At 46.4% G+C, this 21,827-nt stretch overlaps 1 protein-coding gene across 16 annotated transcripts; it reads left to right on the forward strand.

Moving 5' to 3' along the window:
* Positions 1-15,485: 15,485 nt before the first annotated feature.
* On the forward strand, positions 15,486-18,182 carry LOC121996772 (serine/threonine-protein kinase TOR-like). Of its 16 annotated transcripts, none has more exons than XM_042550878.1 (5): positions 15,486-16,018; positions 16,624-16,733; positions 17,112-17,145; positions 17,417-17,582; positions 17,803-18,182. In XM_042550878.1, the coding sequence occupies exons 2-5, from the start codon at positions 16,729-16,731 to the stop codon at positions 17,862-17,864; spliced, it is 267 nt and encodes an 88-aa protein (XP_042406812.1). In that variant the 5' UTR covers positions 15,486-16,018; positions 16,624-16,728; the 3' UTR covers positions 17,865-18,182. The 16 variants fall into 16 exon arrangements, 14 of the variants coding, with proteins under 14 accessions (XP_042406812.1, XP_042406810.1, XP_042406811.1 ...); XM_042550876.1 differs by having other exon boundaries at positions 17,117-17,145; XM_042550877.1 differs by having other exon boundaries at positions 15,486-16,733.
* Positions 18,183-21,827: the final 3,645 nt, after the last annotated feature.

Consider the following 21,827-nt stretch of genomic DNA (forward strand, 5'->3'; position numbering starts at 1 on the left):
TTGGGCTCCTTCTTATTATGAGTGTGTTAGTCTCCCTGTGTTTAAGATAACAAATGTCCACTAATTAAGTAAGTTACTGACAACTCACTTAATTAATATCTAGCTCCAAGAGTAGTACCACTCAACTTCATCGTCATGTCGGACTAAGTCCACCTGCAGGGTTTAACATGACAATCCTTTTGAGCTCCTCTTGGGAGACATTCTCAACCTAGTATCTCTAGGACACAGTTTCCTTCTATAATCAACAACACACACTATAAGTGATATCATTTCCCAACTTATCGGGCTTATTGATTCATCGAACTAAATCTCACCCATTGACAAATTAAAGAAATAAATATCAAATATATGTGCTTGTTATTATATTAGGATTAAGAGCACACACGTCCATAATAACTGAGGTCTTTGTTTCTTTATAAAGTCAGTATAAAAGAAACGACCTCTAATGGTCCTACTCAATACACTCTAAGTGTACTAGTGTAATTATATAGTTAAGATAAATTAATACCTAATTACACTACGACCTTCAAATGGTTTGTTCCTTTCCATCTTGGTCGTGAGCTACTGTTTATAATTTATAAGGTACTGATAACATGATCCTCTGTGTGTGACACCACACACCATGTTATCTACAATATAAATTAATTGAACAACTACATTTATCACAAATGTAGACATTTGACCAATGTGATTCTTATTTCTAGATAAATGTTTATACCAAAAGCTAGGCTTTTAGTATACACTCTAACACTAAGTATGCAGGAGCTTAGGAGCACAAGTACTCGAGCGGAAGACGCGGCTAGCGAGAAGGACGGCACGGGGAGAGAGCCGACGGGCTCGGTGCTTCCGAGAGACGAGGTGCCGCAGAAGAGTACCCTGGTGGACGAGAAGGAAGCGTGCGCTAGTTCCGAGGGACGAGAAGTCGGAGCGGAAGATTGCTCGGGGAGCAAGAGACGCAGCTAGCGAGAAGGTCGGCACGGGAGAGAGCCGATGGGCTCGGTGCGACCGAGGGACGAAGACTGCGGACGAGTACGCTGGCGGGCGAGAAGGAATCATGCGATGACTCCGAGGGACGAGGAGCCGGAGCAGAAGCCTGCTCGAGAAGACCAGAAGTTGGGTTCGGGTGAGCCCTATTCCGGATGGCAGAGATCACCCAAGTAAGCGGATCCAGAGCGGAAGACTCAAACCGAGGCGGGACTGAAATGGAGCAGAGGTCTCGGACGAAAAAGTCAACCAGAGTTGACTTTCGGGGTCCGGGGCGCCCGGAACCTTTCCGGAAGCCCGGACCAACCTTTTGACCAGGATCGAGTTTTGACTCGATCTGATCGTTGGGAGATAAAGTTTATCCCCCCAGGGCGTCCGGAACCCTTCGGGGCACCCCGACCAAGGCTATAAATATAGCCTTGGTCCAGAAGCTTTTCAACAATCACGAGCATTTCATTTCCAAACACTTGTACGCTTTAGTTGTAGTTAAGCTTCTGTTTATGTGCTTTAACGTTGTACGAGGCTTCTCCGCCTGAAGGAGTTTTTAGTGAGCTTAATCTTCCTTGGATTAACAACCACATCGGTTGTAACCAAATAAATCCTCGTGCCTCGCTTTTTCTTTATGCTTTTAATTTATCAGCTTACTTTATATATACAAGTGTTAGCTTAAAGAGTTCGAGGAAGGTTGTTGTTTGCTTTTTGTGTTTACAGGACTATCCAACAACCCTCTCCTAGCCGGCCCAACGGTCCTACAGATGAAAGCAGTGGTGTTTGGCAAGCTGAAACGTAAGGCCGTCGAGATAGAAGTGGCTGCCGCACAGGAAGCGGAGAAACTAGGCCTCACCCCGATCAGCTCTCACGAAGGTGAGAGTGAAGAGGTTCAGACGACGGGCGAGGCGTCTGCCGCTCGGACAACCACCACTGATGCAGCTGAGGAGATCGCTCCACCGATTGCGCTGTTAGGACCTTCGGACGCGGCTAGAGAGGGGGGGGGTGTGAATAGTCGACCCCAAATTCACGTTTCTTCCTACAATTTTAGTTAGCGCAGCGGAAATAAAAGATAGAAACGAAGCAGGAGAATATCAAACCTCAAACGCGACGATATAACGAGGTTCGGAGATGATACTCCTACTCCTCGGCGTGTCCATAAGGTGGACGAATCCTATCAATCCGTCGGTGGATGAGACCCCAAAAAACCGGCTAATAAAAACTCCTTCTATGTGGAGAAACCACGCCACAATCTCTCTTGCAACAGCAAGATCGGAGTACAAAGATAAAGCAAGAAGCCAAGAACAATATAAATGTAAAAACACTAGTTTGCTTGCCTTCTCGTCGACTGGTGATGAAGCAACCACTTCACGGATGCCAACAACAGCAGCAACTGATCAGTTGGAGTCCAGCCGAGGAAAGCTCACACGAAGCTTCAGCAGTGGAGAGCTCAACAAAGCTCAGATCGCAGGAGCAAGAAGAAGTCTACACCATCTATAGAGGCCCTCCACCTCTTGATTTATATGAACCTACGAAGAAGAAGACACAGACACAGAAATCTAGCCGTTGTGACTCAACGGCTAGACCTGGACCGATCAGGTTCCACCTTGATCGATCCAGGACGGATCTGATCGGTCCCCTGACCGATCCCAACTCTCACATTGCAGAGCCTTGATCGGTCTGTGGATCGATCAGGCCATAGGTGGATCGGTCCACAGACCGATCCCTCCTATTCCTTCTCCCATTCTGTTTAGGTACTGATTGGTCACCAGACCGATCAGATGACCCACAGTGAGAATCAGTGTATCACTGGATCGGTCAGCAGACCGATCCAGATACCCATAGTATCACTGGATCGGTCAGCAGACCGATCCAATTTCCCAGCCTTAAACCCTAAAAGCTTCATGATCTAAAGAACGAGCTACCGAGCCCTCTCCGACCTAGTCCGGAGAACGAGCTACTGAGCCCTCTCCGACTTCCACGTCCAGTCCAGAGAACGAGCTACCGAGCCATCTCTGACCTAGTCCGGAGAACGAGCTACCGAGCCCTCTCCAACTTCGTCCGGTCCAGAGAACGAGCTACCGAGCCCTCTCTGACCTAGTCCGGAGAACGAGCTACCGAGCCCTCTCCGACTCCATCCAGTCCAGAGAACGAGCTACCGAGCCCTCTCTGACCTAGTCCGGAGAATGAGCTACCGAGCCCTCTCCGACTTCCACGTCTGGTCCAGAGAACGAGCTTCCGAGCCCTCTCTGACCTAGTCCGGAGAACGAGCTACCGAGCCCTCTCCGACTTCCACGTCCGGTCCAGAGAACGAGCTGCCGAGCCCTCTCTGACCTAGTCCAGAGAACGAGCTACCGAGCTCTCTCCGACTCCATCCAGTCCAGAGAACGAGCTACCGAGCCCTCTCCGACCTCCCATGCCAAGCTTCCATACTTGGACTTTTCTCGTGCCCAGCTCCCTGCTTGGACTTTTCCCGTGCCAAGTTTCCATACTTGGACCTTTCCGTGCCAAGTCTCCATACTTGGACTTTTCCCGAATCAGGTCAACTCAAGTCGGGTCAACCAGGTCAACCTTGACCAAAGGTTGCACCCACAATCCCCCAAGTTCCTATTCTTGTCAAACATCAAAATATAACTTCTCCATTCTTGTCAAACATCAAAATACAACTTCTCTATTCTTGTCAAACATCAAAATAAACTCGAGTCAGGTCAACTCGAGTTGGGTCACCCAAGTTAATCTTGACCTAAGGTTGCACCAACAATCTCCCCCTTTTTGATGTTTGACAAAAATCATAATCAAGTTAGGTTACCCGATAACCTAACTTAGGTTTTCCAATAGTTCTCCAATGTTCTCCCTTGAACATTTTCTGAACATTCTCCCCAAACTCCAATGTTCTTCCTTGAACATTCTCTGGACATTCTCCCCCTTTTTGACACACATCAAAAAGAGTGAATCAAGGTCAAGAGTTTCTTCCTAATGAAAGTCTCATACCTTTCATTGAAACCCTTAATTTCCCCCTTGATACTAAAGTCAACAATCAACTTAGTGATAATCCCATATCACTCATCCTCAGAAATCTTGACGAGTAAAAACTCCCCCTAAAAGTCAACTCCCACTTGACCAATAGGTAAAAACTCCCCCTAAAGGTCAACTCCTCCTTGACCATTGCACCAACAATGTCTTGGAGAGTTTCAACCCTTTAGAAATCTAAAGCACCAACTTCTATAGCTGAAATTTCAGACAACAGTCGAAAATCAGTATTTTGGCACACTCTGATCGGTCACCAGACCGATCAGAATCTTCTCTGATCGGTCCACAATTCTCTGATAAGAATTTCTGATTTTTCTCCCGAAATTCAGAAACCCCTAAAAAATTACAGAACATTCCAAAAATTGTAAAATTTTGAGGATACATTCCTCATCATATATATTATCATGGAAAAATAGTTTTCTATGAAAATAACTCCCATTTTTTAATCTTGATACAAAGTTCGAAAGACTTTGAAATAGCTCAAGGTTAATCCATCTTTGTATCAACTTGCTCAATGATGAATGATATCACTAGAAAAGCTTCATCAAGGTTTTTTAAATCAATTTTGAAATGATCTTAAACCATTCAATTTAGGACCACAATCTTAGGGCTAAATGTACATGACTTGTACACAAGTTTTCCCTATGATCCTCAAATTCGAATTAGGCTCATCTAGGTACAAGAACTATGCACCTTGATCCTAACTCATAATCCTAATATCTCACACACATCTAAGGTGTATCAAACACATCCAAGTCAATTTTGATGTGAGATATGGGTTTAGATCATCTTAAGCTAAGTTCTCATGCATTTTCTAAACAACAATTTGATCTCCATATCAAATTGTGTTTCTATCCTTAAATCAAATTAATTGATCATAAATGTAAGAGATGATGACATGGCATAAAATAATATCATAAGTGGAAACATGTGCCAATGTCATGATGTCATGTCATCAAGTATGAAACTTAAATAAGACATGACATATAACTAACCTAAGCATTATCATGACATTTCAAATGATAATAAAATAAATATGATGTCATGACATGACATATGACAAACAATGTATGACAAATAACATATAAAGGTATAGAAAATACCTAATTCTAGCCTTAGTTGTCATTTTTGATAATTTTGATCATTTTACCATAAATTCTATATTCCTAAGTGTAATAGACCTAAAATCATATACTAAAGATTTTTAGATCACTATGTGCCAATTAGATTGACCCTAGAAAACTCCTCAAATGTGGTTGGCACATCCTAATCACCTTAGGAATAATTTTTAATTTCATTTTCAAGGCTTGATTACACCTTGAAAATTCCTAAAATGCCACCTTTTGCCATGAGTAGGTTAACTACCTATCCAATTAAGGTTGGCACACCCTAAACCATCTAGCGTGAAGGAATCACGCTCCTAGGAACCCAATACCTATTTGAGCTCATTGAGTTCACTAAATATTCACTAGGGATGACTTCCCTAGCAACCCTCCTAATGACCCTCCTAGGCTTTAAAGCCTTGGTCATTTGGGACTCATCAAGATCAACTCTAGGGGTGACTCCCCTTGTGACATTGGTGATGGTCTTCTTAGCCCTATGTCTTGTTCCATAATCGAATGGAACATTATGGTAAGCGGGCTTGACCACTTGAGACTTAGGTTTGTGACCCAAACCTCTCATGTCCTTGGGCTTTGATTTTTGACCCTTAGACCCTAGAGTTGACTTCTTCAAATTCTTAAGAGCCTTTTCTAAAGTGTCAAGTCTTGACCTCAAGACTTGATTTTCCTTCTTTAATACCTCAAGCTTTAATTTTCTATTTTTCTTTGAGGTATTCCTAAGCATATGTCTAGTTGTTTTGGGATTCCTATCTAGGTTTTCCTTAACCTTAGATGAGTTAACTCTAGGGTTGGCATTTCTAGCATTGTCCTTATCTAGGCTAACATGTTTGGCACCTAAGCACATGTATCGGTTTCTATGGTTATCATGCTTATCATTATTGACAATTGCAATACAACTACTAGCATGTGTCTTATTAGAATTGCAAGAATGTGCCTTAAAGGATACCTTAGGGTTTGCCTTAGCTCCCCCCATAGATGTGCTTGGTCTCTTGTCCTTGTGAGGTTGCCTCCCCCTTGGACATTGACTCCTATAATGTCCCCTTTGCTTGCATTGGAAGCACACCACGTGCTCCTTGTCATTGCGTATCGGGACTCCGGCTTCCTTGACTTTTGGTGCCGGTGGAGTCTTCCTAATCCTCTTTGGACATTTACTTTTGTAATGCCCATATTCTCTACACTCAAAGCACATTATATGTAATTTACGTGAAATTAAGTTGCTTGAGTTACCTAGGGTTGAGGATGGATATAAGCTCTCTCCTTCATCCCTTCCGGATGTAGAGGCTTCTTCTTCTTGCTCCAGTCTTGAAGAAGAACTCTCCTCCTCTTCTTCCTTAGATGTTGAGTAGCCCTCAACTTCTAATTCCATATCTCTATGATGTGAGCTACTTGGCTCACTTGACTCCTCTTCATGACTTGAATTGGAGCTCTCCTCATGGAACTTAGCCAAGTTGTTCCACAACTCCTTGGCATTGTTGTATCCACCTATCTTACACAAGATATCATTAGGTAATGAAAATTCAAAGATTTTCGTTATCTCGTCGTTGATTATGGATTGGTGGATTTGTTCCTTCGTCCACTTCTTCTTCTCGAGAGGTTCTCCTTCTTTATCCACCGGAGGAATAAAACCTACTTGTACACAATTCCAATTTACTAGGTTAGTCATAAGAAAATACTTCATTCTTACCTTCCAATACGCGAAGTCGTCGTGATCGTAGAAGGGTGGAATCGTAACATCTTCTCCAAGTTGATCTATTCTCTAGCTCATGCTCCCCCGGGTGTTAATCCGACGAAGAGCAACTTTGCTCTGATACCACTTGTTAGGACCTTCGGACGCGGCTAGAGAGGGGGGGTGTGAATAGCCGACCCCAAATTCGCGTTTCTTCCTACAATTTTAGTTAGCGCAGCGGAAATAAAAGATAGAAACGAAGCAGGAGAATATCAAACCTCAAACGCGACGATATAACAAGGTTCGGAGATGATACTCCTACTCCTCGGCGTGTCCGTAAGGTGGACGAATCCTATCAATCCGTCGGTGGATGAGACCCCGGAAAATCGGCTAATAAAAACTCCTTCTGGGTGGAGAAACCTTGCCACAATCTCTCTTGCAACAGCAAGATCGGAGTACAAAGATAAAGCAAGAAGCCAAGAACAATATGAATGTAAAAACACTAGTTTGCTTTCCTTCTCGTCGACTGGTGATGAAGCAACCACTTCACGGATGCCAACAACAGCAGCAACTGATCAGTTGGAGTCCAGCCGAGGGAAGCTAACACGAAGCTTCAGCAGTGGAGAGCTCAACAAAGCTCAGATCGCAGGAGCAAGAAGAAGTCTACACCATCTATAGAGGCCCTCCACCTTTTGATTTATATGAACCTGCGAAGAAGAAGACACAGACACAGAAATCTAGCCGTTGTGACTCAACGGCTAGACCTGGACCGATTAGGCTCCACCCTGATCGATCCAGGACGGATCTGATCGGTCAGGGAACCGATCAGGCCCTAGGCTGATCGGTCCCCAGACCGATCCCAACTCTCACATTGCAGAGCCCTGATCGGTCTGTGGACCGATCAGGCCATAGGTGGATCGGTCCACAGACTGATCCCTCCTATTCCTTCTCCCAATCTGTTTGGTTACTGATCGGTCACCAGACCGATCAGATGATCCACAGTGAGAATCAGTGTATCACTGGATCGGTCAGCAGACCGATCCAGATACCCATAGTATCACTGGATCGGTCAGCAGACCGATCCAATTTCCCAGCCTTAAACCCTAAAGCCTTCCTGATCTAGAGAACGAGCTACCGAGCCCTCTCTGACCTAATCCGGAGAACGAGCTACCGAGCCCTCTCCGACTTCCACGTCTGGTCCAGAGAACGAGCTACCGAGCCCTCTCTGACCTAGTCCGGAGAACGAGCTACCGAGCCCTCTCCAACTTCGTCCGGTCCAGAGAACGAGCTACCGAGCCCTCTCTGACCTAGTCCGGAGAACGAGCTACCGAGCCCTCTCCAACTTCGTCCGGTCCGAACGAGCTACCGAGCCCTCTCTGACTCCATCCAGTCCAGAGAACGAGCTACCGAGCCCTCTCTGACCTAGTCCGGAGAACGAGCTACCGAGCCCTCTCCGACTCCATCCAGTCCAGAGAACGAGCTACCGAGCCCTCTCTGACCTAGTCCGGAGAACGAGCTACCGAGCCCTCTCCGACTTCCACGTCCGGTCCAGAGAACGAGCTACCGAGCCCTCTCTGACCTAGTCCGGAGAACGAGCTACCGAGCCCTCTCCGACTTCCACGTCCGGTCCAGAGAACGAGCTGCCGAGCCCTCTCTGACCTAGTCCAGAGAACGAGCTACCGAGCCCTCTCCGACTCCATCCAGTCCAGAGAACGAGCTACCGAGCCCTCTCCGACTCCATCCAGTCCAGAGAACGAGCTACCGAGCCCTCTCCGACCTCCCATGCCAAGCTTCCATACTTGGACTTTTCCCCGTGCCCAGCTCCCTGCTTGGACTTTTCCCGTGCCAAGCTCCCTGCTTGGACTTTTCCGTGCCAAGTCTCCATACTTGGACCTTTCCGTGCCAAGTCTCCATACTTGGACTTTTCCCGAATCAGGTTAACTCAAGTCGGGTCAACCAGGTCAACCTTGACCAAAGGTTGCACCCACAATCCCCCAAGTTCCTATTCTTGTCAAACATCAAAATATAACTTCTCCATTCTTGTCAAACATCAAAATACAACTTCTCTATTCTTGTCAAACATCAAAATACAACTCGAGTCAGGTCAACTCGAGTTGGGTCACCCAGGTCAACCTTGACCTAAGGTTGCACCAACATGTGCAACCGGCCACTCGGCCCGAGGAAGCCGGATCTGATGACGATGAGCTTCCGTTGGGCAGAGTTAAACGCCGCCGAACGGGCACCCCCACCTGCTCGGCCACTTCTGCTGTTCACGTGTCCAAACAGGTGGATACTCTTCCCGCTCCTGCGTATGTGGAAGTGTTGTCCTCTGACAGGACCCTATCTCAAGGAGACTAGCCTTCCGATCCCGTAGCGGCTCAGCCCCTTACCTCGCTCCCTCCAGCTCGCCAGATAATCAAGCGATCTTTTATTCGCTCTGAGCCGACCGGACAATCTTCTGCCCCGTCTGCGTCCGCTCAGTCTACTCCGGGCCGACACAGGACGATCAAGGCTTTGCTCCACTTATCAACGGAGGACTACTTGCAGAAGGCTGACCAGCCGTCGAGCCCCGAACATTTGATAACAATTCGGGGGCCCCACGCAAAAGTCTGGGAGGATGCCCGAGCACGCGTGGGCGTGATGCCACCTAGGCTGATCGACAACAGCTATTTGCAGCAAACTACTGGGGTAACTCTTGCAAGCTTTTTCTTCTTATCCTCCATCCGGTAATTTACGTTTTCAACCAAATCGCAGCATTGGGTCGAGAGTATAGCGGTGTGCCATCACTTAGCTTTCCTCGAAGAGGAATTCAAAAAGCTCAAGGTCTCTAGGGGGACCCCTCTTCAAGGCCTTTCATACGCCGAGCTGAAGGCTGATCTGGAGAAGTCCACCAAACTGCTGGAGCCCGAGTAGCACAAATCCTCGGGCTTGCAGACCATGGTGGATCGGCTAGAGGCCCAAGTCAAAACATATGACAAGAAGATCACATTGGCCACCAACAGGAAGAACCAAGTCATCACCGACCTGGAGGCGAAGAATGCTGAGGCCCGGGCGCTCGAGGTGAAAATCAACGAATTGACCGAATTGTTGACCACTGAGAAGGACGGACGCTCAGCAGAGGTAGCCACTCTTCAGAGTGATCTGAAGACCCTTCAAGACGCATTAGAAGCCTCTCGAGCTGCCTTTAAAGAATATCAAGACTCCGAGCCGAGCCGGGTTGTTATCATGCAGCAGAACTATATCCGCTCGGAGAAATTTACGGAGAAAGCCTGTGATTGGCTCATACAAGCATTTGAGTTGGCCATCACTGTCACGGCCGACTACCTGAAGACCAAGGGTCGGCTTCCTGAGGACTTCACTATCCTCGTCCGGGATCACGCCGATCTTCTAACCACGATTCTGGACAAGATTTTTAATTATTTAGAGTGAAGTCGTGGATGTATATTGGCCGTCCGGCCGACATTATTTTGCTGTAATCGCCGCTTGGTTAGTTTTGATGAATGAATCTCTGTCCTTGGTCGCTTGTCTAATCACCGTGCGTATTTGAACCGCGTGAGTCGTGAGCCCTAAGTTTTGTTGAGCTTTTGTGATGTCAAGGCTGGACCCTCTAGATGTCGTTTGGCAATCTATAAGTTGGGTTTTCAATTGCCGATCCACTAACTCAGGGCCGGGGGGTTTATAGTCGTCGGTCCGACTCTAGAGTTTAACGTCGCTGCTCAACGGTCTTCAAGGCGGGGGGTTTATAGTTGCCGGTCCGACTCTAGAGTTTAACATCGCTGCTCGACGGTCTTCCGAGAGGGATATTTATGGTCGCCGCTTCGACCCTAGAGTTTAACGTCGTCGCTCGACAGTCTTCAGACCGGGGGGTTTATAGTCGCCGGTCCGACTCTAGAGTTTAACGCCGCCGCTCGACGGTCTTCCAAGCGGGATATTTATGGTCGCCGCTTCGACCCTAGAGTTTAACGTCGCTGCTCGACGGTCTTCCGAGCGGGATATTTATGGTTGCCGCTTCGACCCTAGAGTTTAACGTCGCCGCTCGACGGTCTTCTCAGCGGAATATTTATGGTCGCCGCTTCGACCCTAGAGTCTAACGTCGCCGCTCAACGGTCTTCCGAGCGGGATATTTATGGTCGTCGCTTCGATCCTAGAGTCTAACGTCGCCGCTCGACGGTCTTCCGAGCGGGATATTTATGGTCGCCGCTTCGACCCTAGAGTTTAACGTCGCCGCTCGACGGTCTTCCGAGCGGGATATTTATGGTCGCCGCTTCGACCCTAGAGTTTAACGTCGCCGCTCGACGGTCTTCCAATCGGGATATTTATGGTCGCCGCTTCGACCCTAGAGTTTAACGTCGCCGCTCGACGGTCTTCCAAGCGGGATATTTATGGTCGCCGCTTCGACCCTAGGGTTTAACGTCGCCGCTCGACGGTCTTCCGAGTGGGATATTTATGGTCGTCGCTTCGACCCTAGAATTTAATGTCGCCGCTCGACGGTTTGGAGAAGCTTGGACGTTCGACGAGCATTAGTTATGCCGTGCGTTTTCATGATCTTATTCCTGTATTCAAAGGATAGCGCATAACGGGAATTCACGCAATTAATTACACAGGCGCACCTTTTACCCAGCTCGATAAGGCTGGAGGTGGTTAGCGCTCCATGGTCGTTCCAGCCGTTGTCCGTCTTAATCTTCAAGGTATTATGCCCCCGATCGGAGCTTTTTGACGACTTTGAAGGGTCCCGCCCAGGGAGCCTCCAACTTGCTCACATCATCGACCGGCTTCACCTTCTTCCATACTAGATTGCCAACCTGGAATGCTCTGGGGATTACTCGCCTATTGCAATTTTGCTTCATTCTTTGTCGATACGCCATTAGCCGAACAGCTGCTTTAGCTCGTGCTTCATCTACCAAATCCAGCTCCAGCTGCCTCCGCTCGGTGTTGTCCGCGTCGTATTGCTGCACCCTATCGGACTCGATCCCAACCTCTACTGGTACGACAACCTCTCCTACGTACACCAAGTGGAACGACGTAACCCCTGTTCCTTCCTTAGGAGTCGTGCGGAGTGCCCATAGGATGCCAGGGAGTTCGTCTACCCAGCTGCCCCCGAGGTGGTCGAGCCGAACCCTTAGAATTCAAAGAATTTCCCGGTTGGCGACTTCAGCTTGTCCGTTACTCTGCGGGTATGCCACAGAGGTGAAGTGTTGCTCGATGCCGTACCCGTCACACCATTCTTGGAGCTCCTGTCCGACGAACTGTCGCCCATTGTCGAACACGAGCCACCGCGGAATGCCGAACCGACATATGAGATGCTGCCAGATGAATCTTTTGACCATCTGGTCGGTGATCTTGGCCAGTGGCTCGACCTCAACCCATTTGGAGAAGTAGTCTACCGCTACCAGTAGGAACTTCCTCTGCCCGGTTGCCATAGGTAAGGGTCCCACGATGTCCATGCCCCATTGGTCGAACGGACATGATACCATGGATGCCCTCATCTCTTCTGTTGGTCGATGGGAGAAGCTGTGGTATTTCTGGCAGGAAAGACAAGTGGCCACTGTCTGAGCGACGTCTTCTTGTAGAGTTGGCCAGAAGTACCTGGCTAACAGGATCTTCCTAGCTAATGATCGACCACCTGGGTGTCCCCTGCAAGATCCTTGATGCACTTCCTTCAATATATATTCCGCGTCCTCCGAGCTGACGCACTTTAAAAGTGGACGGGAAAAAGCCTTCTTGTAAAGATGCTCCCCGATGAGGGTGAACCGACCGGCTCTCCTTCTCAGAAGCTGGGCTTCATCCCGATAGGACGGAGTGGCTCCCGACCGTAGAAACTCTACTATAGCCGTCCTCCAGTTGCTGGGGAACGTTAGAGCCTCCATCCTGTCAATATGCGCTACTAAGCACACCTGCTCGATTGCTTGTTGGGCGCCGCTCGGTGCTATGGAACTAGCCAGCTTTGCCAACTCATCTGCTGCCTGGTTGTCTGCTCGGGGATTTTTTTTGCACGATCACCTCGGCGAAGCTGGTCTTGAGCTTTTCGAAGGTCTCCACGTAGAGCTTGAGACTTGCATTGTTGACTTCGAAAACTCCTGAGAGTTGCTGAGCAGCGAGCTGAGAGCCAGAGAAGATAATCACTCGGCTCACCCCCACATGTCGGGCAGTCTGCAGTCCTGCTATAAGGGCTTCATATTCCGCCTCATTATTAGTAGCTCGATAATCCAACCGAACGGAAAGATACATCCGCTCTTCCTGTGGTGAGATTAACAGAATGCCTACTCCACTGCCCAGTCGAGTTGATGACCCGTCCACATAGACCTTCCAGGAAGCCTCAGGCTCGGGGCTCTGTACTTCCGTGACGAAGTCCACTAGGGATTGCGCTTTAATTGTCGTGCGGGGCTGGTATTGTATATCAAATTCACTGAGCTCAGTAGTCCATTTAATCAACCGTCCGGACGCCTCTGGATTGAGGAGGACTCTTCCTAGAGGGTTGTTCGTCATGACAATGATTGTGCGCGCCAAGAAATAGGGCTGGAGTCTTCGAGCGGCGAGGACCAAAGTGAATGTGATCTTTTCGAGACCAGTGTAGCGGGACTCAGGATCCTTTAAGATATGACTTAAGAAGTACATAGGCTGCTCTTTGCCATTTTACCTTACTAGCGCCGAGCTGACGGCCTACTCGGTCGAGGATAGGTAGATATGGAGCGGTTCGCCGTTGGCTGGCTTAGCTAGTACAGGTAATGAATTTAGATACACCTTTAATTCTTCGAAGGCCTGATCACACTCTGTGTCCCATTGGAATTTGGCTGCTCGTCGCAAAATCTTGAAGAACGACAAACTCCGGTCAGTTGTCTTAGAGATGAATCGCGACAAGGCTGTTATCCGTCCAGTGAGGCATTGCACTTCCTTCATGCTTCGGGGCGGTGGCATGTCCTGCAGCGCCCTTACTTTGCTAGGGTTCGCCTCAATGCCCCGTTTGGTAACAATGTAGCCCAGGAATCACCCACCTTTTGCCCCGAACAGGCACTTCTAGGGGTTCAGCTTAACTCCATACATTCTCAGCGTCCGGAAGGTTTCTTCTATATCTGCCACAGGTCAACCGCTCGGAGTGATTTAATAAGTATGTCGTCTACGTATACCTCCAAGTTTCGCCCGATCTGTTTTCGGAACACTCTGTTCATGAGCCGTTGATACATGGTGCCCGCGTTCTTCAGCCCGAACGACATTACCTTGTAGCAGTAGGTGTCGTCCGCCGTGATGAAATTCACTTTCTCCTGGTCTTCTCGGGCGAGCGGCACCTGGTGATAACCCTGATATGCATCCAGCATGCATATCAGCTCGCATCCGGCGGTCGAGTCCACCATTTGGTCGATCCGGGGCAGAGGGTAGAAGTCCTTCGGGCACGCACTATTGAGGTCCGGAAATCGATGAAGACCCTCCACTTGTTACCCGACTTGGAGACTAGCACCACATTTGTCAACCAGCTCGGGAATTGCACTTCCCGTATATGGCCGGCTTCCAGCAACTTTTCGACCTCCGCTCGGATGATGACGTTCTGCTCTGCGCTGAAGTCCCGCTTTCTTTGCTTCACTCGCCGAGCGTCTGGTCGGACATGGAGCTCATGCTGCACTACGCTCGGCGAAATGCCCGGTAACTCATGGGTTGACCATGCGAAGACATCATGGTTGCGTCGTAGGCACTCGACTAGCTCCTTCCTCTGGTCTCCCTCTAGGTCAGACGCTATGAATATTGTGGCTTTTGGCCGACCGGGTTGGATCTGTACTTCCTCCTTTTCCTCGTAAACTAAAGTTGGAGGCTTTTCAGTCACGGTATTTACCTCGAGGTGCGGTGTTTTCCGCGCGGACCTGGACTCGGCTTGGACCATTTCCACATAGCATCGCCGAGCGGCCAGCTGGTCTCCTCGGACTTCGCCCACTTGGTCCTCCACGGGGAACTTGATCTTCTGGCATAAAGTGGAGACAACCGCTCGAAATTCGTTGAGTGCGGGTCGCCCCAATATGACATTGTAAGCAGAGGGTGCATCGACCACTATGAAGTTAGTGGTTCTCGTTCTTCGCAACGGCTCCTCACCCAGCGATATAGCCAGCCTGGTCTGGCCGACCGACAAGACCTCGTTGCCAGTGAATCCATACAAGGGTGTTGTCATCGGGAGCAGCTCGGCACGATCAATTTATAGTTGGTCGAACGCCTTTTTGAAGATAATGTAACTACAAGAAAATTGAGATTTCACAACACTTAAAAGATAACGTTTTTTTTTAAAGCGTTGTCTTTATTTTTTTAACAACGCTTTTAGTGAAAAGCGCTGTCTATCTCTTTATTTTCTGACTAATAGACAACGTTTTCTTAAAAATCATTGTCTATTAGTGATTTTTGTGGGTCAAAGACAATGCTTTTTAAAAAGCGTTGTCTATTGTCAAGTTATCATCTCAATCTGGGATGTTATGAACTGTTGGATCAAGTAAAGAGTAATAAAACACTTAGTTTCACTCGGCACCTACCTATAATCTGGACCGTTGATCCAGATCTAAAATAATCTGGACCTTTACTTCATCAAGAATGAGATCAAGCCACCCATCCTTCTCATCATTAAATCTGACCCCACATCTCCTCTCCTCGCAAACGGACGACCCAGATGAAAGGGAAAACCTTCCCTTTATCTTCTCTCATGCAAAAACACAGTAGTTGCTCGGGCTTTACTCATCCTCGCGTTTTCCTTTCTCCCCTGATGCCCCTTTCTCTCTTCCGTGATTTCTCCAGCGACGACAGACAACGACGAGTGTCGGCGGCTGCGAGCGACGGTAAAGACATCTCAGATCGTGCTCAACTCATTGGAGGGGTTCTCTGGCGTTTTCCCCCCTTCCATGGCTACCGTGTTGCTCTCGCCAACACGGGTTGCAAGGGCTAGGGTTCCACAGCAAGCGGCGACAGGTCGAGCTTTGATCTTCATCCCATCGAAGTTGGTTCTTCAATGTGTTCTTCACCTCTAGGCGTTTATCCGACTTCTCTGTCTTTCTGGGGTTCGGACGGGCAGAGGAAGAAGAAGGCGATAGCGAGGTTCATCTCCCTTTTCATGTTGACAATTGCAAATTTTGCTCCTCATCGAATTGTCATAACATCAAAGAAGAGGCCAAGTAAGTTGACCATTCACGGAAGTGATGAGGAGGACTATGCATTTTTACTAAAGGGACATGAAGATTTGCGGCAGGATGAATTTGTCATGCAGGTAAATAGGTTTGCAAGGTTTTTCTTCCTGGTTCACAATTCATAAAACCTACTTATGAGTAAAAGAAATTAAAAAAAAAAATGAGATTGGCATACCTACAAAGGTCGAATTTGAAAAAACTGAGTATAACACTCAATCTGAGATGTCAGAGGTTTAGGCTTAATTATTGATATTTTCTAGCAATATCGGTTCATTAATTAGAATCATCATTATGTTTTCCTTGTTGTGTTCTAATTCTTTGTAGTTATTTAGTTTGGTGAACACACTTCTAATTACATAACCTTTGACATAAAACAGAACACAACCAATAAACTTAAACAAGTACGTTTGTTTTGGCTGCATAAGCCATACTCCAGGAAAAACAGGAGAGAACAATGTGATTGCTACTTGTCCCACTGTCACTTGGTAGTTTTTTGATATAAATGTATTTGATTATGATGGTCCATTAGTGAGTAGCTGTTTCATGACGATCTTATTTTATTGGTTGGTAGGTCATTAGGTTAGTCATCTTTCGTTTGATTTGTTTTCTCTAAGATATTTGTTTCTTCGTTCTGTATATGTTCTCATGTAGTTTATTTGAATAATTCTTTTGATTGGTGTTAAAGGTGTAGTGTTAAACTTGTGATTTGATATGGAGATTGAGCGGTGTGTTCTTCACCTCCAGGCGGTGTATATGTTCTCATGTACTGCTTTGATGTTATGACAATTCGATGCGGTGTGTTCTTCACCTCCAGGCGTTTGTCTTGTTCTTTCAATTTCGTTAAGTTCTAGTCTTCATTTGAATGTAATTAGATTAGGTTAGATTATATTTCTTTAATGCTTTAGGGTTCGTTAAATGCTTTGCTTTACTTTATTTCATGTTGCCTTTCATTTTCTGCGAATGTAATTTAGGTTAGGCTAGCTTTCCTTTATATAGGTTTTAGTTGATACAATTTCTTTAGTTTAATTCCATGTAATGCTTGTTAGTTTAGTGATTTATATTCCAATGATGTTTGTTCTTTATTTGAATGCAATTAGTTTAGGTTTTGTTACAAGCTCTAGTTTTTGTTTCACTAGATGTTTACTTGATGTGTTTTTACTTTCCATGCTCTAGGTTAGATTGGATCAAAAATCCAGACTACGAACAAGTGAGTTTCCTACTTTTCCTTGCAAATTGTTGTCATGCATATATAGTTTGTCATTGGATGATTATCTCACATGTAATAATTCTTTTAAGAATTCAGTCTACTCAAATTCTTGTTATCTTGAATCTGTTAGTTCTTTTATTTTTCTAGAAGTTGTGTAAGCATACTGAATTGGTTTATATTTTGAATCTTATTTTTTCTCCTATTTCATATTTCATGTCTATTATTTGATACTTGAATTATCTTTGTTCATAATTCTTTTCTTTTCCCACAGAATGGATTTGCATCATTGCTAGAGTTAGTTTTGTGTGATAGAACTTTGACTGAGTCTGTATCTCAACATTATGAATCTATAAACAACTACATAGAACAGATACTAGTTATCCCAGTCAGACCTTGCCATGTGGACTACAACAATAATCTTACATGTCATCTGCAAGGTATTTACTTTCCCTATGTTTGCCTTTATGTTTAGTTGATAGTTTTATTCCAGTTGACTCTGTTCTGATGCATCAATTTCTTAACTTTTTTGAAATAAGGTTTTGACTTCTTGGATGATAGAAGTTGAGATTGTGAAAATTTCACATGTCGTTTGCTTATTCCTGTTGACTTTCATTAAATATTGAGATTTTGGAAATTTTACATGTAGTGTATTTTCAGATATTTTGAATAATGAATGGAGGTATTCTGAAACTCCAGTTAAACAGCTCGGATATGGATGATTATAGGAGCAGCAACTACATATTATGTGGCACTGCATCCAAACATCAAGGGTGTGGCTGGAAAGTACTTCGACGAAGAACTATTAAGAAGACTTTGGGATTTAAACGAGAAGATGGTTAAAGCCAATGAGTAAAGAACATTCAAGTCAAGAGGATAAGTAGCATCTATCAAGATTCTTTAAGTTCATGCAATAAGATGTAGTCATAGAGGTAGTTTTGAGTATTTCCTAATTAAAATTTCTTTGTATGAAAGTAATTATGTTTGTTATAGAAGTGTAAGGATGATAATTTCTATATTGATCTTAGTTGTTTATTTAATAATATGTTGTTGATTGAAATAGATTTATTTTCATTTATCTTTTATTTGTCTTTGGTATTAAAAGACAATAGTTTAAAACTTCTTATCTTTTACTTAAAAAAACAATGATTTTTTATGCATTGTGAAACTGTTATCTTTGCTAAAAAAGACAACGTTTTTGATGCGTTGTCTTTAACAAAGACAACACTTTTTATGCGTTGTCTTTAACAAAGACAACGTTTTTTGTGCGTTGTTTTTGTAAAAAATGACAACGCTTTTAAAGCGTTGCAAACGCGTTGGCTTTGCTACAAACGACAACGCTTTTAAAGCGTTGTCTTTGAGTAGACTTTTAACAACAGTGCTTTTAACAATGTTTTTTCAGCCACATAGACAACGCTTTTAAAGTGTTGTCTATTAGCTTTTTTCTTGTAGTGTGTTGACCGAGCTGCCTGTATCAATAAAAATATAGTGAATAGTGTAATTTGCTATTATCGCTCGGATGATGAGTGCGTCGTCATGCGGCACTTCAACTCCTTCCAGGTCCCTAGGTCCGAAGCTGATCTCGGGACCCCGTGCTCGCTCTTGGCTGTAGCCTACTGCATGAATCCTTAGTTGTCGAGCGTGTGACTTTCTGGCCCTGTAGGAATCTCCTCCCGTAGGGCCCCCAACGATGATGTTGATTTCGCCCCGAGCGGTATTGCTTCGATTTTCCTCCTCTCGAGCGGAGGGCCTCGCTCGCTCTTGTGAGGCTCAGGGGTTGGTCCTTGGTGGATGATGATGCTGCCACTCGATCGACTCCCTGGCCCCACGTCGTCCGGTGTCCTGGTGTTGGGGGCGCCGATTAGGTGAAGGGGATTGGCGGCGATAGCTCCTAGGCGCGGGGTGAGCGATCGGCGGAAGACTCCGACAGTCATGGGTGTTGTGGGTGGATGACTGGTGAAGTGAACAGAACATGGGAGTTCATACCTTTTCCTTCTGCTTAGGCTGATCAATCGCCACATGCTGGACAACTTGCGGTCTTGATTCGTGGTGTGGACGCACTCCTTCGGCTCGAGATCCTCTTGGCGGTTGATGGCTGGTTGGTTGCCTCTGCTCGGCGGGCGCCAGCGGCTCGGCCGGTGTTTCTTTTCTTCTTGCCGCCTGAGCTTCCTCCACATTGATGTATTCATTGGCTTTGTGCAGCATATGGTCGTAGCTGCGAGGCGGCTTTCTGATGAGCGAGCGGAAGAAATCGTCGTCCACAAGCCCTTGTGTGAACGCGTTCATCATGGTCTCCGAGGTGACTGTCAGGATATCCATGGCCATCTGGTTGAAGCGCTGGATGTAAGCTCGGAGCGTCTCCCTCGGACCTTGTTTTATGGCGAACAAGCTGACGCTGGTCTTCTGGTAGTGCCTGCTGCTCGCGAAATGATGAAGGAAAATCGTGCGGAATTCTTTGAAGCTTGTGATCAATCCGTCCGGCAGCCTCCGGAACCACCGTTGCGCTGATCCGATCCCGAAAGGGTGGTGAGAAATATCCTACACTGTACACCATCTGTATATTGATGTAAAGTGGCCGTGTTGTCGAACTTACCCAGATGGTCATTCGGGTCGGTGGTCCCGTTATATTCTCTGATTGTCGGGGGCGTGTAGTGCCTTGGCAGTGGATCCTGAAGAATGACCTCGGAAAACTGTCGATTGATCCGCTCGGGGGATGACTCAGCCCGAGGCGCCTTCCCCTTCATAGCATCCCGTACAGGCGCTTCATCTGATGATCCTTGATTGGCATGTGCCAGCTCAGACAGAGTCTGGAATAATGCCTGATGAAACGGAATAGGGGCAGGCGGTGCATTCTCTGGAGTGCCGGTTTGACCTTTATTCTGCGCTGATGTGGAGTATTGCTCCGGCTGGTCCTCCCACGCCGCTCGGCCACCGGACGCCGAAGTTGCTTGTTGTGTTAACCACTCGGCTAGCGTCTTCTGTTGTTGCTGCTCCATGATTTTTGCCGCTCTTGCCTCAATAAGGGCATCGAGCTCCTCCTGAGAGAGCGTCACGGTGTGTGGTCCTCCAGCTCCTTCCATCTTCTCTGCTCGGATTCAGGTGTGTTCCCACAGACGGCGCCAATTTGATCTTGTTTGAACTATGAGTTGATGAAAGATGGGGACGTGACACTCTCTGCTGGCTCCGCGTAGACGCCGAGATGAGGTGGACCTCCGGTGAACCTGTAACAAAGCCGAGCCGGGAAGGGGTTCCCGGCGACGACCCTCCGACACTCAAGTCAGGCGAGAAGAAAGTTGAAGCAAGATAGGAGAACTGTAGCTACAGTATATTTGATTGCATACCTCCGTCGAAGTCTGGGGGTCCTTATATAGGCCCCCGGGGAGGCGCGTGCACGCTCCTTGACGCGTGTGCGCTTCCCCAAACATACCCCAGAGTGGATGTGTCAGAAAAGCACGTCTGACGTCATGCCGCAAGCATCCGAGCATATCTTTGACATGACAGTGGAAACTTCCACCGTACGATTCTTTGTCTGGTCCGGCCGCCGACCATGCTGTCTATTGGCGACACATATCTCGAGAAGGATATCTCTGACTGTCCCCTTTGTACTCTTCTGCACCTTCTGTCTTTTCTAGGACCGAGCGGGAGAGACGCTCGGCCATACTGTTCGGGCCGAGCGGGATCGCGCCTTGGCCATATTGGTCGGGCCGAGCGGGACCGTGCCTCAGCCATATTGAGCGGTCGCTCGGCCCAATCAGCTGTCGTATGTGGATTCCTGAGCGTCGGAAACTCGACCCTTAGCCGAGTTATCTTCTTGCCGACCTGGCCTTTTGCCGTGGCAAATCGGCAAGGTGGCCTCCCGCTCGGCTTACCTTTTACGTCGATCGTCTCGACCTTGACCTCCACGTCTCATTAACCTCTGTCCGTACGAGACCCCCCTTTTACTACCGGATCACCTCTAAAACAAGAAAAGCTAGATCTGAATTCGAAATGGTACTTTAATGTGGGTTTTATGAATATAGAGAGATAAATATAGATATATAGGTCATAAATATATGGTGAGATAAACTCTATATCATCAGTTTCTAAGAATTAATTTCTGATCATTATATTAAAAATATTATGTGTCCATCATCCGCGCTGCGTCCTGGGATAGGTCTAGCTTTTAGAAGCTTTGATATATAATGGTCTACGAGCATATAATCTCAATTAATTATAATACATAATATAGATTTATACCCAAAGTAATGTTGATTAATTAATTAAATAATCCTAATTCATGGAAAAGGAGGAAGGCAGTCTTGATCAGCTTCTTCATGCAGTCGCGTCGGACATTCGGTGACGTTGAGCCGACCATATGAGAGGCTCCTGGGATATTATTAAAGTTCATATTGAAAAGTTGTAGAAAAAAATCATAAATTTAAAATGTATAATAAGATACTTTTGTTAGTATGAGATTTTTTTTTTTTTTAAAGCTCCAGAATAAAGTTATAGAACTTAGACTCAAAATGTTATTATGGAAATACGTGAATATCTTTTGATCATAATAAATAATATCAAAGTCATAGTAAAAATTAGATATCATATGTGGTGACCTTAAATAGGGCTGTAAATGAACTAAGCGTTCGTGAACAAGCTTGGTGTTCGGCTTGATAAAAGCTTGTTTATATTCGTTCAATATACACCAG

This window comes from Zingiber officinale, chromosome 6A, assembly GCF_018446385.1.
Source record: "Zingiber officinale cultivar Zhangliang chromosome 6A, Zo_v1.1, whole genome shotgun sequence".
NCBI lineage: Eukaryota > Viridiplantae > Streptophyta > Magnoliopsida > Zingiberales > Zingiberaceae > Zingiber > Zingiber officinale.